General features: G+C 42.3%; 4 protein-coding genes across 4 annotated transcripts in view; 2 read left to right on the top strand and 2 right to left on the bottom strand.

Annotated features, from left to right (window-relative positions):
- Positions 1-1,168: 1,168 nt before the first annotated feature.
- LOC134195908 (uncharacterized) lies at positions 1,169-2,331 on the bottom strand. The gene has a single exon (XM_062665006.1). The coding sequence runs from the start codon at positions 2,041-2,043 to the stop codon at positions 1,180-1,182; it is 864 nt and encodes a 287-aa protein (XP_062520990.1). The 5' UTR covers positions 2,044-2,331; the 3' UTR covers positions 1,169-1,179.
- A 2,244-nt stretch (positions 2,332-4,575) lies between these two features.
- LOC134192203 (uncharacterized) lies at positions 4,576-6,588 on the top strand. Its single transcript, XM_062660909.1, has 2 exons — positions 4,576-4,977; positions 5,251-6,588. Exons 1-2 carry the CDS (start codon positions 4,576-4,578, stop codon positions 6,448-6,450), a joined length of 1,602 nt encoding a protein of 533 aa, XP_062516893.1. The 3' UTR covers positions 6,451-6,588.
- A 468-nt stretch (positions 6,589-7,056) lies between these two features.
- LOC134181328 (protein MAK16 homolog) lies at positions 7,057-11,342 on the top strand. Its single transcript, XM_062648590.1, has 11 exons — positions 7,057-7,115; positions 7,176-7,222; positions 7,963-8,072; positions 8,207-8,310; positions 9,339-9,413; positions 9,469-9,506; positions 9,572-9,626; positions 10,178-10,252; positions 10,324-10,431; positions 10,485-10,556; positions 11,000-11,342. Exons 1-11 carry the CDS (start codon positions 7,101-7,103, stop codon positions 11,210-11,212), a joined length of 912 nt encoding a protein of 303 aa, XP_062504574.1. The 5' UTR covers positions 7,057-7,100; the 3' UTR covers positions 11,213-11,342.
- Positions 11,212-17,500, bottom strand: part of LOC134181320 (cytoplasmic dynein 2 intermediate chain 2-like) — a 7,802-nt gene continuing 1,513 nt past the window's right edge. The window contains exons 2-16 of the mRNA XM_062648578.1: positions 17,075-17,219; positions 16,927-17,008; positions 15,863-15,942; positions 15,712-15,804; positions 15,574-15,648; positions 15,188-15,254; positions 14,728-14,822; positions 14,346-14,393; positions 14,199-14,278; positions 14,066-14,139; positions 13,447-13,545; positions 13,218-13,363; positions 12,240-12,365; positions 12,105-12,178; positions 11,212-11,459 (exon numbers count right to left, since the gene is read on the bottom strand). Coding sequence (XP_062504562.1) covers positions 11,330-11,459; positions 12,105-12,178; positions 12,240-12,365; positions 13,218-13,363; positions 13,447-13,545; positions 14,066-14,139; positions 14,199-14,278; positions 14,346-14,393; positions 14,728-14,822; positions 15,188-15,254; positions 15,574-15,648; positions 15,712-15,804; positions 15,863-15,942; positions 16,927-17,008; positions 17,075-17,219 — 1,414 coding nt within the window. The 3' untranslated portion in view covers positions 11,212-11,329. The remainder of the gene's footprint in view (positions 11,460-12,104; positions 12,179-12,239; positions 12,366-13,217; positions 13,364-13,446; positions 13,546-14,065; positions 14,140-14,198; positions 14,279-14,345; positions 14,394-14,727; positions 14,823-15,187; positions 15,255-15,573; positions 15,649-15,711; positions 15,805-15,862; positions 15,943-16,926; positions 17,009-17,074; positions 17,220-17,500) is intronic.

The following is a 17,500-nucleotide window of genomic DNA, read 5'->3' as shown; positions in this document are numbered from 1 at the left end:
TCCTTATATTATATATCCAACGCTTTGATTTCACTAAACAACCACGGTACTTGATATATCGACCACAGTCACATCGTGTCAACTGCGCGTTTCAGGAATCTCAGCGGATAGTGAAATATCATGCATGTTGTCTGAAGGGAGGCGCTGTTGTCTTGGCAGATGTCCTGTCTTCGTTTGGCTCTACTCGAGATAAAAACACTTCGGTAACTACACTGAAAGTAGAAAACTCGAACTAATTTGCAGCGTTCGTGAATGACTAGCATGTCAAAGCAATTCTAGATCTAGAGTTACTTAAACTCAGCTAGAGAAGAGAGGAAATGTTGTGTACGGGACATACGAGAAACTGAGGTCTAGAGCACAAGAACCATTGCTGGTATATGTTGTGCTCAAAGCGCAGATTTGGACAATCCATAGGTTGCCCGGTACAATCCATAGACTGCCTGTACAAAGCATGCATACCGAACCCTAACCTTACCCTAACCCTAACCCTAATCCGTAGCCCATAACCCTAACCCTAACTCGTATATATAACCCTCAAATTACCCAGATAACTAGAAATCCACGATTTGTCCATATCCATGCTTTGCGCATGACACACACACACACACACACACACACACACACACACACACACACACACACACACACACACACACTTAGCATAGAAGGGCTTCTGTTAGGCAACAGACATGCTCAACTAGACTGCAGTATCCCATAGGCGGATCTAGAGCCAAAACCATGGAGGTTAGCCAATGACGTCTGTTGGGTTATCTATTGACTTTTATGATGACATGCATATACACTTTTAGCTATAACTAGACAGTAGAAGTTGCACCGCTTTGAACTCTATCCTATAGAGCATTAGCTCTCTATAACATGCACGCAATATACATTTCAACACCAACAACACGTTTCTAATTAACTCATGCATGTTTTACTGTCTAGTAATTAAAACCAGCATTAGATACTCTAGTACGCTTGCTCTGGCATGCGCAGCTTGCTGCTAGAGCTATAGTTAACTGTTATAGAAGCCATGCACAGCAAGAAATCAAAGTTCTAGTTCAACTTCTAGCTCATGCACATACTACTGCAGATAGCGCGATTCATCTAAGGCATTTATGAGCTCTGCAGGCTGCAAACGAAAGAGCTATCGCTAGCATGTAGAGAATTAGCCAAGTTTCAAAGTCCGTAGTAGACAAACAAAGTAACCAAACTAGCAAGAATAGTGAGTACAACCAAGCTGAAAGAGCCAGACGACAATTGTAATCCGGTTGGATGAAATTGCAGCTCGTCGTCGTGCAGCTCCTGTTCCAGTCTCATAACATTGTAAGGCAATACACTGCCCGTCTGACGACGCTTTAGTTGTCCGGGTAAAGCGGCTACTGCTGCGTTCATAAATGAGATCGAAAAGGTCACCGCAACGGCACTCGATACCACAGCCAATGCTTCGATTGTTCCTCTTGCTACAAATACGAGGTCGTCAAAAGTATGCGGATCCTTGTGCAGTTGGAGCAACAGACAAATACAGGAAATTAGCTCTAGAAGAAGAATTGCAGACAACATCCAAGAATGTCGTCTGAGATCATTGGTTGATAATCTGATGGAGTTGAGACGACGCACAGCCATAATAGTACCATCGAATTGGAGAGAAGATCTTTCGCTTACATTCCACAGATTGTTTTGTATGTGATCATCCATGACTGGATCTTTAGCGAATGAGTCGACTTGCCTCTTGATGATGACAGTGCAGTAGGTAAACCAAAACATAACAGTCAGTCTCGATCCTAATTTCCACATCCTAAAAACTATCGACTCGACGAAATCAATCATGTAGTAGTAAGATAAGTCTTGAAACTTGTGACCGCATCTAAGAAATTCTCTAGCGTACGAATAGACCCACGCAGCGTGCTTGCCTAGGGAAGCTGCAAAAAGTAACATTACTAGCAAGCTCAACATCACTACACCACATGAACTGTGAATTCTATTACAGTCTTCCATTCTCATTGTGCGACTATAGAGTTGTTTCAACATCACTATTTTCATGCCATAAAACTAATAAGCTGTGGCAATGAAGCAACTGACAAATTGGGGGCTCAATGTCACTTGTACCCATTTCGAAGAGTAATGCAGAGACCTGTTTTCCTTTGACGTACTACAATTCGTGGAGAAATCATTTTGAAAAAATGGAACTTCGTTTGTCATCAAACACATAACCATGTCGTAAAGAAGGCAAAGTTGTAAAAAAATGAAGAGCAAGTACCATTCCCATTTTTGTTTCCATGGTACATCTGAAGACATGTTGTTGTTTGCTGCTGCTCCGAAAGACCAAAAGTACGTGATAAACTTTAACGGGCGACAGACCTGAATGTAGGCAATAATATCAATAGCACGTTAGCAGAATTTATGAATTCTACAATAGTCAGTAGCTAGCTATACAGTTGTATGGCGTAGATCGTGGAGATGCCGGAAGAGTCGAGCTCTTGCCCCTCAAAATTTCTACTCTTTGACATTTTAGTGTAAGGGCTATGATGTGCTTTAATTAATTAAAATGCGAGTTTTCCTTCTAGTATTTAGATAACCTGAACACGCTTATAACTTATGAGGCAAGAGAGGCTAGACAACATGACTATAACACATTGTTTAGCTAATTAATTAAGCTTGCAACCGAAGAACATCTTACTAGACGAAGCCTCGGCTAAGTTAAAATTGGCCCGATTTTGCAAAGAAAGCTTCGCTGAAGAGAAGAAACTTGCACTAACGTGCCCGAGATGAGCGGTGGCGTTGAGTGGAGAGGAGCGGAGCTCGCACGCATGCACTCTACTAGTCTCGCGTGACCACGCAACCTCAGACGCAAAAGGAAACCCCAAGCCTCTGAAGGCTTTACGCTCATCTTGCGGTCGTTGAGACAGCTAGAGACTGCGCAAGAGGCTGTAGAAAGTGTACATGCAGTACATTAAATATTTACACTATATGATGCACCATGTATGTTCTCTAGATACGTGCAGTGACACACACACACACACACACACACACACACACACACACACACACACACACACACACACACACACACACACACACACACACACACACACACACACACACACACACACACACACACACACACACACACACAGTATCAATAACTATACCATTTCTGCACGCTGTATAATCGTACTTATGCACACACTGAATTTGCAACTAGCAACTAAATTTGAAATGTTTATGTATTTGGTACAGATGAGTAGAGTAGATCTACAAAACAGTCTAACTATATACATGCCATACTGCATGGGCTTCCTGTGAGTGTTTCTTTCTAAAATATCATAATATATTTTTATTATTTATTTATCAGTACAATGATCTGCTCTACATTAAAAATAAGATAAAAAGATTCCTGTACTATATTAAAACGTTTAAAGACTCTATCAAATGTTCCTGACGTGTGGACTCTAGAGCTAGTGTGCACACAATGCACTGTAGATCTAGAGACTCTGAGAGTACATGTAGTCTAGATTTAAAATACTCAAACGTAAAAATCAAGCATTAAATAAAGAAATCTATAGCCTCTTGTAAACCTCGAAGCATATATAAATATAGAGAGTTATACATAGTCTACATGCATGCTTGTTGTCTAGACATCTAGCATGCAGTCTTACCTGTTCTGTCTCTAGAGGCATAAAATCCTCATTCACAGGCTCATTTGCGTAAACGTTTCCTTGAACGTGGTCCTCTAGTGTATCTATACGTTTTACTTCATTGTCTGCCCAACACCCAACAGTTGAACTCAACTTTTCTATCAAGCCGTCAGTTGCGCGTTGTGACTTTTCTAGACGCTGCAGATAGACAGTCTCCATGTCCGTCAATCTTTTCTCGTATTTCTCCTCGAATGCCGACAATCTGCGATCCAACAACCGCGTTTGCTGCGTCAACGAAGAGTCGATGGCAGAAAGTAGGCGTTGGGTGATTTCATTGTATTTCGCTTCTTGATCTGCACTCCATTGCTGCAAAACTGCATCAATCGAGTTGATGCGATCGCTTTCGGTCTCCTCCGTAGCCAGACTGCTCTAGTATAGTCTCACACTCAGGCTTTATTTGTGCGCGCGTTTACCTTTACCACGTGCTGCGTTAAGTTAATTAGGGCCCGACACACATGTCATGTGACTGACAGTAGTCATGTACCCTACTAACTTGCCAATTGTTTGTGTGCATGTATACTTTACTCACGGCGCTTTGCTGCAGTTTGAAATTAGCTAGTATTCGTTCAGACTTGTGAAGAGTAGCGAAAGATTCATTTTTTATTGCCGTGGCCCAGAAGGGTCCTACTGTAGCGACTTTCTGCTTGTAGATACCTAAAGTATTGTTGCGGTGTTTACGGTAAACTGTTTCATAGTAAGTATAGATAGTGTAGAATTTATATTTGTTATACGCTTCGAAAGTTTAAATTAACCATCTACTGTATTACTAGAGGTCTTAGTGTATAGTAGCTCTAGCTATGTGACAATGATCACGTGAGTGTCGACTATTGCGACGAATAGTTAGTAGCAGCAGTTGTAGAGACTTAGAGGTCATCATATGAGTGAAGAGACAACGAGAGCCGTTAGAGCTCTAGGTGATCGTATCGATTCCATTGATGTCGCTCTGCAGCGCTGGACGAGAGCTCAAGAAGAAAAGTATGGCGAAATCACTCGGCGTCTCTCCGCTATTGAATTTGCGCTAGCGCAGCAAACCAACTGGCTAGACGGCAAACTGTCGGCATCTAGTGAAAAATATGAGAAAAAGCTGACAAATATGGAGACCGTCTACCTGCGGCATGTAAATGAGTCAAAAAGCGCAATAGATGGACGACTAGATGAGCTGATCTCAACTGCTAGAGAAGGTGAGAAGCGAACAAAGAAAGAAGTTGAACGTCTAGAAGATCACCTGCTGGGAAATCTTCACGGAATACCAAAGAGTGAGACTAGAAATACAATTAAGGTAGGGAACACGTATATAGTTTAATCTATTTTGATCTAAAGCTAAGCAACAATTTTATTCAATTGTTAATTGCAATGATGTAAACATACCAACATGTCACTCTATAGGTGTACATACAAATTGTATAATTAAATCTGTGAGTAAGGAAGCAAACCGCATATAGATGAACAGACATTTTGATGCACACAAAACACAGTATTGTGTCTTGAGAAACAATGTCCACGCACCCAGTATAATATTTAACTATTTTTTTTAACATACACTATTTTACAGGTCTGTTTTCCTCTCAAATTTCTCACCTACTTTTGGTCGTTGGGAGCAACATCAACAGAAATAAACTTTCAAAAGCAAAACCTACAAGCATCGTGGCCATGGATTGTTGCCTTTATTCTACTGGAACTCGGTCTCACATACAATTGGGTTGTCAGTCTCATTACAACAAAGGTTTCCTTCTTTGAGCATCGTGACTCTGTCAACTTTACCAGCAATGCATCACACAATGCAACACAAGAAAATCTATCTCTACCATACTCTTCACTTTGGACTCAAATTGCAGTGTCACCACAGTTGGTCAGTAGCCTTCTGGCCACAGCTTACCTCTTCTTTAGCATGAAGCAGACAATGGTAAGGAGACTGTACCATCGCACAATGAAAATGGAAGGCTCTTGGAGTATCCACAGTTGGTGTGATATATTTGTATTGAGTCTCATTGTGATATCACTCTTTGCAGCTTGTTTGTCAAAGCAAGCTGTATGGCTCTATTCTTACTCTCGTGCATTTACCAGTGGTCATCACACGTTTGTAGACATGACACTCTACCACACAGCTGACTTTGTTGTGTCGTTAGCTTGTAGAATGTGGAAACTTGGCTCGAGGCTGACCGTTCTCTTTTGGTTCACCTACTGCTCGGTCATCATTCGAAGACAAGTCGATTCGTTTGCCAGAGACCCAGTCATGGATGACCAAATACAAGAGCAACTGTGGAACGAGAGCCAGAGACCTTCGCTGCAGTTTGAAGGCACCAACATGGCTGTCTGTCGTCTCAATCTCATCAGATCGTCAGCCAATGAGTTACGACGACATTCATGGATTTTGTCTGCCATCATTCTTCTCGAGTTGACTTCATTTATCTGTTTGCTGCTCCAAATTCATAATGAGGCAAATACCTTTGACAACTGGGGGTTGCCAACAAGACTAGGGATTGAGATACTCACTGTGGCGTTTAGTGTCATTGGAGTGACATCTTCTGTCTCGATGCTAAACACAACAGTTGCTTCTCTACCCGGACAACTGAGACAAGATCAACACGGCAAAGTACTGTCATACAATATCACAAGATTGGAAACGGAATTAAGAGACGTGCAGCTGCAGTTTCATCCTACAGGACTACAGTTGTCTCCCGGGTCATTCAGTTTGGTAGTGCTCACAGTACTGGCTAGTTTAGTAACTCTCTTTGTCTATTTTGGATTGTGAGACTCAGCAAAAATCCTATTTTCACTTGCTGTTATTCAGCTACACACATGGGGCAAACTATTGTAAAATAAACTTTTACAAAACTTACTTAATTAATCAAACACGTGAACTCTGATTATAATTTTGTGCCATTTTCACTTGTTGCTACGTCCACACACGACATATTCGACTAGTCCGCACAAAACCACTACAAACGAACTGTTTCTCAGCACGTTATAATTTACAGCAATTTCTCAGTGTCCTAAATTGTCTATCACGTAGATGACGCGCCATCCGCTAGAGCTGCTCGCTTTTTCTTCGATTTTCTCCAAGAATAAATACCCAGACCAATTAGCCCGTACGCAGCAAAGCACGTCAGTACGACCTACAACACATCCACGTCTCTACAGAACGAACCGTGCCAAGCAAACAGTCGATTTCTCTCACGTTTCTTCTTCCGGCGACTGACACCGAATTGAACTCAAACAGTCCAAACAGCTTCGGTCCGACGACACCTCCTTCCACCATCCTTCACAAAACGACACGAAAACAGACCAAAATCAACTAGAAAACGCCCAAACAGAACAACCAGGACTTACCTATAAAACTAATCTGCGCATGCGCGACTGCAAATCTACATCTGGAAGTTGATTTCTCGACTTCTGCGTATCATGCAGCACGATGAGGTTTAGTCAAGACGACGATTGAGCTTCTATAGCTATGTCTCATTGACTTGTCGCGTCTAGGTGATATGGCAGACAATCAAATATGGATTCTGTTCGTTCAAAGCAAAGTAGGCCTAACGCACGTTATCTGTATGAAACTATATCATCTGTTGTATGATTTACTGTAGTTATATTTGTATAATTTTAGGGAAGCTATATCTACTGTGTGTAATAAATATCAATAAAATTAAATATGTTTTAATTAATTAAATATTTATTGTATGTTTAATATTAATTGCATTTTTATTAAACTAGATAATAATAGCATGGATCCTACTTGTAAATACGTGTAGTTTGCTCTGCTGCCGGTCTATCGGTCTGCTTTGCTGTCTGTTTGTCTCTCTGTTTGTTTGTTTGTCAGTTTGTCTGGCTGTTTGTGTCACTCTACTTGTCTGCTTCACTCTGTCTGTTGGTCTGTCTGTCTGTCTGTCTGCTTGGCTGCCTGCCTGTCTGCTTCACTGTCTGCCTGCCTGTCTGCTTCACTGTCTGCCTCACTGTCTGCCTGCCTGTCTGCTTCACTGTCTGCCTCACTGTCTGCCTGCCTGTCTGCTTCACTGTCTGCCTCACTGTCTGCCTGCCTGTCTGCTTCACTGTCTGCCTGCACACACACACACACACACACACACACACACACACACACACACACACACACACACACACACACACACACATGCACACACACCCTGATTTATTTTACATATTTAATGTTAATAGTTAATATATAATTACTAGAAGTATATGAAACATATAAAATTAGTTTATATGTAATACACGACATACAGTCTCTGTATTGTATTGTGTTTCCTAGGACAAAAACGAACACGTTCTGTAGGAACGAATACAACGTCACAGGTCTGTGTTCACGGCAGGCTTGTCCACTGGCAAACAGCAGATATGCTACCATTAGAGAGGAAAACGGTAAACACACACTCGTGTTCCATTAAAAGTCTCAGTCTATTTGATTGTATTAGAAGGATGCATCTCACAATGCATCAATGGATGCACTTTTATTGTGTTAATTATGTGTGAGTGTGTTGATGTTTTGTATGTAGGAATTTGTTTCTTGTACATGAAGACGATCGAGCGAGCTCACAGTCCTGTGAACATGTGGGAAAAAGTCAAATTGTCGAAGAACTATCCGACGGCTCTAAAACAGGTAGACGACACGTTTGAGTGAATAGAATTTCATACACCCAGTTACTTAGGAGCTGTTCGTAAATAGCGATAGTTTTTCATTCTGTAAACTTTACGTTTGTGGGTGGTGGGTCTCTGAAGTTTTCAAAGTAAAAAGAATATCGATGACGTCTTTTGGCACACTTTGTATTGAGTGTACGGACTGCGTCCAGTCAAAAAACTGCTACTGATACATATTTTTCCCCATATAACTGATAAACACAGTATGCACATATAGCTAACCACGTGCCAACTGCATGTAGATGTCGTGTAGACTATTAAAATACTTTATTAAATACTGCAATATTCAATGTACTGGTACATGTGTCTTCAATATTTATGTAGCACAAAGCAAGAGGGTGAGTGGTGGGTCTGGCGAAGTTTGGAAAATTTACAGAGTAAAAAACTATTGCTATTTACGGACAGCCCCTTACTCTAACATAGTTTTCAAACATCATTGAAGTAGGGTTGACACACCGCAATGTGACATACTGAAGTCTAAAGGGCATGAACTGAGTTGTGATGGCGTCTGTTTGCAACATGTTTTTAGTTTTTACGAAAACTTTCAGATGGCCAACGGTTTTCTTTAGACGAGCATGTGCCATAGCTCGCTTGGTAATGCTGCCTGCTACAAGTGCAAGCAGTGAGAGGTCTTTCTCTACAATGAGTCTGCTCTCTGTCTCTCTGGCTGGCTGGCTGGCTGGCTGGCTGGCTGGCTGTTTGTCTGTCTTCGGAGCAGGTCTGGACAAATGAGTCTAGACATCTCATGGTTCTAAACTTTACAGAGAGGACTTTAGATGCTTTGGACTTGAACATCACAGCTAGTTAAGTTTACTCGAGGCACGCATGCACTAGGGTTACGGAATGCCTCCATAGCCCAAGGGATGGCCAGCTGGCCAAACAGTTGGAATACAGTGCCTGCACTCATTGTTAATGAATTTACTTCCACAGTCCCTGATAACAAACGTGTATGTAAACATATGAGAATGAGAGTGAATCTGATTTTTGCAGATTAATCGTCACTTGATTTATTGGCCCAAATTTCTCATCCACAAATGCAAACAACGATTCACAAAGATCACACAGGTACATACACTGGATCACAGCGTTGCAATGTGTGTATGGTTGGTTGTGTCTGTAGTATTTGATTCGCATTCGGAGATTGACGTTGAGAAGCCAGTTAGTTGTGGCACTTAATTGTTGTTTGTATGGAGTGATGGATGGTTGTTGGTGTCTGTTTGTAGCAAGAAGTTGGTGCCACTTAATAGAAAAGTTGAGAAGAGGGACCTAAGACGAGAGGTGAGGTTGCATTTTTAGTGTGTGCAGTATAGAGCAGTTGCAGCTATTAGTCAATGACGGTTGACATGGCAAGGTTGCAGGCAGGCAGGGTGATCACAGACTGAATAACGAGCACACAGAGTGATGAAAATATTGACAGATGGAGATGGATGGACAGACAGACAGACAGACAGACGAACAGACAGACGAACAGACATACAGACAGGCAGACGGACGGAAAGACAGAAAGACAGACAGACTCACAGACAGAAAGACAGACAGACACAGATGAATAGACAGACAAACAGACAGATAGGCAGATGGACGGAAAGACAGACGTACAGACAGACTCACAGACAGACAGACAGACTTGCTCATTCTGGCAAGAGTGACAGCAAGGCATGCAGGCGGTTGACAATACAGACTTCTCATAGACAAGAAACACAACATTCGATGCACAGGCAGACAGTAAAGCAACAAAAAGGCAACAATCGATCATATTGCAGTTAAATACACATGCATGCACATGCATCGAGTGTCTAAATGTTGTTAATTGTATCCGTTGTGTACAGAGAAAGGCACTCATTGCCGCTCGTTTGGACACTGCCATCGAACGGGAACTACTAGAGAGGCTACAGAAGGGCACAGTAATGAACAGATACTCGACTTTCGTACAAACATTTGTTGACCATTTGTATTGCATTGTATCACCGTCTAGTACGGAGACATTTATAACTTTCCTTCTACTGCATTCGAGAAGGCGGTAGACGAGGAAGAGATGAATTCGGATGAAGAAGTTGGTGAAGAGGTCGAAGAGGGGGAGAAGGTTGGTGGTTTGTGTGGAGTTTGAGTTGTCTGTTTGATATTGGAGTTTGGTAGACCGACGATGAGGTGGAGGTGGAGTTTGTGGCCGATGAGGATTTTGAAGAGAGTGATGTCAGTGATTTAGAGGTAAATTGGTGTGTGTGTGTGTGTGTGTGTGTGTGTGTGTGTGTGTGTGTGTGTGTGTGTGTGTGTGTACGTGTGTGTGTGTGTGTGTGTGTGTGTGTGTGTACGTGTGTGTGTGTGTGTGTGTGTGTGTGTGTGTGTGTGTGTGGTGTGTGTGTGTGTGTACGTGTGTGTGTGTGTGTACGTGTGTGTGTGTGTGTACGTGTGTGTGTGTGTGTGTGTGTGTGTGCGCGTGTGTCTGTGTGTGTGTGTACGTGTGTGTGTACATGTGTGTGTGTACGTGTGTATGTGTGTGTGTGTACATGTGTGTGTGTACGTGTGTGTGTGTGTGAGAGAGAGTGGGTGCATGTGTGTGTGTGTGTGTGTGTGTGTGTGTGTGTGTGTGTGTGTGTGTGTGTGTGTGTGGCATGTGTGCATTACCATCTTGCTAACCATCATCTCAACAGGACTACAACTCATCAGACGAGGAACAAGAAGGCGAATCAGAAGACCAAGAAACCGAGACAGAACCCGAAACCACAGCAGCAGCAGCATCATCATCAAAAACGCGAAGCAAACTACCAAAGCGTCACAATCGCATTGAAATCGAATACGAACACGAAGACAACAAGCAAGAGCAACAATCCAAGAAAGCAAGAACGACTAACTCCACCTGGTAGTAAGAAATATACACATTCTATTATACAGTATAATCCATTGACTTAACCAATCGACATCACACATTGTGATCAATCCATCCATCTACACACCAGCATACACGCCATCAGCGTGCGACTCTAATCAAGACCAAACTCGGCTAGTTGGTCTAGTTCTTGTATCTCGTGCAAGCCTTGTGTTACCAGTTCGTCATTCAGTTGCCACACTTTCACCGTACCGCCTGCGTCTCCACTTGCTATCAATCGATGCCTACAAGCATGAGCAATAGTGTTAGACAAACATGAGCAATAGTGTTAGACAAACATGAGCAATAGTGTTAGACAAACATGAGCAAATGTGAAAGACAGGGCCGACGGAGCCTCAGTGGCTGCCATGGCCATGGCCATGGCTGCTCCACTTTCGAAATTTCAATGTTAGCCAGCTATGTATTGTTGCATACTTTCGGTCATGGAAACAGCCGATTAAATAGATTAATTAATATATTTAGAGATTCGCTAACAATGTTGTGCCAATTGTGTTCAGTTTCGAAGTTCTGCGAGAATGCCCTGCATTTATGTGAAAGACTGGCTCCTACTTGTAGTAATGCAACCTGTGAGGCACTCCGTTAGCACGTGATGCAAATAGACAGGAATGTTGTGTGTATGCATGAGTGTGTCTCGGAGTGAGCAATTTTGGATGTTCCTTCCTGTAACTTTGGACACCTCATTCTCATCACTCGATTGCAGGTGCATGCCAAATGGAATATACAGTTGTGCGAATGTGTGTGTGTGTGTGTGTGTGTGTGTGTGTGTGTGTGTGTGTGTGTGTGTGTGTGTGTGTGTGTGTGTGTGTGTGTGTGTGTGTGTGTGTGTATGCGTGCACATGTTGCCAATCCATTGTGACGCTGTTGGCTACCGTTTTGTGTTGAACTGAAGGGTATAGAGTCCTTTCTTGTGCTCAACGGTTGTGACTGGTGTGATGTGACTCTCCTGCAGAAAACATACCACACGTGTGTAGTCAATTTGTTACTGTGACGTCACTCTTTCTCACCCTGAGATCATAGAACTGTAGTTGTTTGTCGCTTGTGGCTCCGGCTAGAACCATTGGACGAATTGGTGACCATCCAGTAGCAAACACATATCCAGCACCAGGCTCAATACACATCACTGGTTTAGACTGCAATAGAGAAGAACTGTTAGAGAAAGTCTTGTCAGTGTCTGTCTGTCTGTCTGTCTGTCAATTTCATTTATTGAAACACAAACTCTATGCTACATTTCTAAACACTAAATACAAGCAATCTACTGAGTCTGTCTGTCTGTCTGTCTATGTGTCTGTCTGTCAATCTGTGTCTATCGGGCTGTGTGTCTGTCTGTCTGTCTCTCAATGTGTCTGTCAGTCTCAGTCTGTCTGTGTCTGTCAGTATGTTTGTCTGTCTGTCTGTTTGTCTGTCTGTTTCTGTCTATATGTCTGTCAGTCTGTCTGTCTGTGTCTGTCAGTATGTTTGTCTGTCAGTGAGTCTGTCTGTCTGTCTATATGTCTGTCAGTCTGTGTGTCTGTCAGTCTGTCTGCCTGTCTGTCTGTCTACGTGTTTGTCTGTCAATCTGTGTCTAACGGGCTGTGTGTCTGTCAGTCTGTCTGTCTGTGTCTGTCAGTATGTTTATCTGTCAGTGAGTCTGTCTGTTTGTCTGTCAGTCGATGTGTCTGTCAGTCTGTTTGTCTGTCTGTCTGTCTGTGTATGTGTCTGTCAATCTGTGTCTATTGGGCTGTGTGTCTGTCTGTGTGTCTGTCAATCTGTCTGTCTGTGTCTGTCAGTATGTTTGTCTGTCAGTGAGTCTGTCTGTCTGTCTGTCTGTCTGTATCTGTCTGTCTGTCTGTCTATGTGTCTGTCAATCTGTGTCTATCGGGCTGTGTGTCTGTCTGTGTGTCTGTCAGTCTGTCTGTCTGTGTCTGTCAGTCTGTGTTTGTCAGTCTGTCTGTCTGTCCATCCAGCTGTCTGTGTGTCTGCCTGTCGGTCTGGTTGTGTCTCACCTGCAGCATATTGTAGATCCGTATTGTTGTATCAGTGCTCGATGTAATAAACAGATTCCGATGGAATGGTGAACAATCCACACCATACACGGGACCATGATGCGCAACATACGTAAACGTAATTGGACAATGCTCATGATCAGATCCTGCAACAGCATAAAACTTCAGTAAAAGTCAATGAAAACTAAATTTTTTTCCATCATTTAAGAATGACACAAATGTATTGTACCTGTGTGTACATCTGACAGAATGCACTTGAAGACGCCACCGTTTTCTGTGCAAGCGATGAACTGGGTCTTGTTTTCATGTGAAAATGACAAGCACGTGACTACAGGAGAAAATGATTGAGTGATGCACAATAGAGATGCAAGTGATAGTATACAGACCGACCACGGACAGACACACATACACACACACACACACACACACACACACACACGGACACACATGGACAGACACACACACACACACACACACACACACACACACACACACACACACACACATGGACACACACACACGGACACACATGGACAGACGGACGGACACACACACACACACACACACACGGACACACATGGACAGACGGACGGACACACACACATGGACACACACACACATGGACACACACACACATGGACACACACACGGACACACATGGACAGACGGATACACACACATGGACACACGGACACACACACACACACACACACGCTTACACAGACTGATATACGGACACACACATGAACAGACAGACAACACATACATGGGCACACGGATAGACACACAAACACCAAACGTACTAGACACATACACCTACACTATACCAATAAGATGTACCTACCCACCTCCCATTGGAGAATTCCCGGGCGCTTTACTAATTCTCATTCTCCGAGGAACACTGTCTGTCAACATCACATACCTAACACCCACACATTCCAACAAATTTCATCCCACAAACACATTCTCATTCAATCCAACCTTTGAATGAGTTTGAGTTGATGGGATTTCGGATTGAACTGCCACAACAGAATTCTCCCATCATTTCCAGCCGTGAGCAACTGCCAGTCAAAGAGAGAATGATGAAACACAATAAGCCGTGTGTATTCCAGTTGTTTGCTTACTTACAACGAATTTGTTGCTGCTCAGTGTGTGAGGGTCTGGAATCCAAAGCACCTAGGGAGTGAAATCAGAAGATAGTGACAAACGGTCTACGACAAGGGTGCACTATGGCTCCAACAATTTTTCAATCTGGTTGTGGACTATAGGCACCAATTGTGTAAAGATGATTGTATTACACAATTTTGTATAACATGGATGGACGTCTGTTGGGCTCCAGATCTAATGCATTCAGTACGACTGTTTGGAATGAACTACAGTTTACTGATGACATGCTATGGTAGCCAAATTGTTAGAGGATTTTGTGCATTCTATGAAGACACTTTTTGACGATACTTAAATGTGTTACAGTAATTTTAATGTTGAATTTAGGTCGGTCTACATGAGCTACCTTTGCTACAGCATCTTTATGTGAGTTGTCGCCGATGCCGGATGTTGCCACAGCTGCCTCGTCCTCTTGCATTGTATTCCATACCATCACTTCTCCTGTTGACAGAGATGAGCAACACACATACTTCACACACTCACTCACACTGTACACACACACACACACACACACAGACACAGACACACACGCATGCACACACACACACACAGTGACACACACACACACACACACACACACACACACACACACACACACACACACAGAGTGACACACACACACACACACACACACACACACACACACACACACACACACACAGAGTGACACACACACACACACACACACACACACACACACACACACACACACAGAGTGACACACACACACACACACACACACACACACACACACACACACACACACACACACACACACACACACACACACACACTACTGAACAAACCACTAAATGTTCCTCCAGCAATGACTGACGGTAGACTCGGATGAAAAGCAACACACATGAGACTCGTCTACAACACAATTGAAACACCCGTACATGACATAGTATCATCATTCATCCTTTACTATTAATATCAATCTACAAAATGCTAAAATATATAAACTAATTAATATTAATAACAACTTAATCTATTAATATTTTTACATTAATGTCAACATTACATATATTAATAATTAACATAATATATTAATTATGTATTGCAGTCATTACTTCACTAAATTAATGACCAATAAGCATATGTTACTTGCAATTTCTCATCAATCAATAAACGTCCCTGATTCTGCACGATAACATCATATACACATGCAGTTGATCTACCAACGACTCACAGAAAGCTCGATTGTGACGTCGGCTTTATTGGGATTCACAACACGTCGATCAATATTCCACGTGCAAAGAAACGACTACAAAACAACAGAAAAACGAAATAAAATCCAAACGGAAATGCAACCAACTTGAGACTCAACCTGATGGGAAGACGATCCCTCGTGGTCAAATCTTCCATACGCGACGGCTAACACACTGCCTGTACAGTTCCATGATACGTCAGTGCACTGTAACTGGAGGAAGGTAGACGTGTTCAGAGGATGCTGAGTGTTGTGTTTGGGTGGTACTTACGTGACTGCTGACGGCTGCATGGTTGAGTGTGTGTAGGCAAGATAATGACCAGAATTCATCCGACCATCGGACGTCATAACCTGAGAGTGAATGTGGTTATTGCTATGATAATTATGATGACGTGTAGATGGAGAGGCAAACAGATAAACAGACAAACAAATAGACAGACAAACAGACACACAGCAAAGCAAACAAACAGATGGACAGGTAAACAGATGCACAGCAAAAGCAAACAAACAGATGGACAGACAAACAAATAGACAGACAAACAGACTGACAAGCAGACAGACAAACAGACACACAGCAAAAGTGAACAAACAGATGGACAGACAAACATATAGACAGACAAACAGACACACAGCAAAAGTGAACAAACAGATGAACAGACAAACATATAGACAGACAAACAGACACACAGCAAAAGTGAACAGACAGATGAACAGACAAACAAATCGACAGACAAACAGACACACAGTAAAAGCAAACAAACAGACGGACAGACAAACAAATAGACAGACAAACATACAGACAAGCAGACAGACAAACAGACACACAGCAAAAGTGAACAAACAGATGGACAGACAAACATATAGACAGACAAACAGACACACAGTAAAAGCAAACAAACAGATGGACAGACAAACAAATAGACAGACAAACATACAGACAAGCAGACAGACAAACAGACACACAGTAAAAGCAAACAAACAGACGGACAGACAAACAAATAGACAGACAAACATACAGACAAGCAGACAGACAAACAGACACACAGCAAAAGTGAACAAACAGATGGACAGACAAACATATAGACAGACAAACAGACACACAGCAAAAGCAAACAAACAGATAAACAGACAAACAAATAAGTAGAGAGAGAAACAGACAAACAAATAAGTAGAGAGAGAAACAGACAAACAAATAAGTAGAGAGACAAACAGACACACAGCAATGTACACACACACACACACACACACACACACACACACACACACACACACACCACACACACACACACACACACACACACACACACACACACACACACACACACACACACACACCATCAAATGCATGGCTCTGTAAATTCCTTTCCAACTGAGTACAAACGGACACTTCAACCCTCCTGAGAAATTCCAAGAGTTTCTACAAACGATCAAAACGCCAACATTCACAATCCACTCAACTCCACACCACAACAACGTATAACACCTCGGATTTATCTTCCACCAACTCTAACGGACGTTTGTCCTCTTCAGGATCCGTCTGCGTCTCTATTTCTGTTGATATCACTGACTGAATTTCCTTGTCGTAAGTTAGTATTTCACTTGTCTGTGTAGAGTCATCTCTCACTGACCTACAGGATTGTAATAGTTTTACTTCTGGTAATAAAATGGACAAACTAAATACAGACACTTAATTAATTAATTAATCAGAAATAATAAATTGAATGCTGTATTTTAACTCATGCTTGAATAGTAACCCATGAGTCACTATAAGTATACAACACACACACACACACACACACACACACACACACACACACACACACACACACACACACACACACACACACACACACACACACACACACACATGAACAAATGTCAAGCCCTCCATGTATTCGTCGTCAACCTT

Source organism: Corticium candelabrum, chromosome 1 (assembly GCF_963422355.1).
Source record: "Corticium candelabrum chromosome 1, ooCorCand1.1, whole genome shotgun sequence".
NCBI lineage: Eukaryota > Metazoa > Porifera > Homoscleromorpha > Homosclerophorida > Plakinidae > Corticium > Corticium candelabrum.
This window is presented reverse-complemented; position numbering and strand designations above follow the sequence as displayed.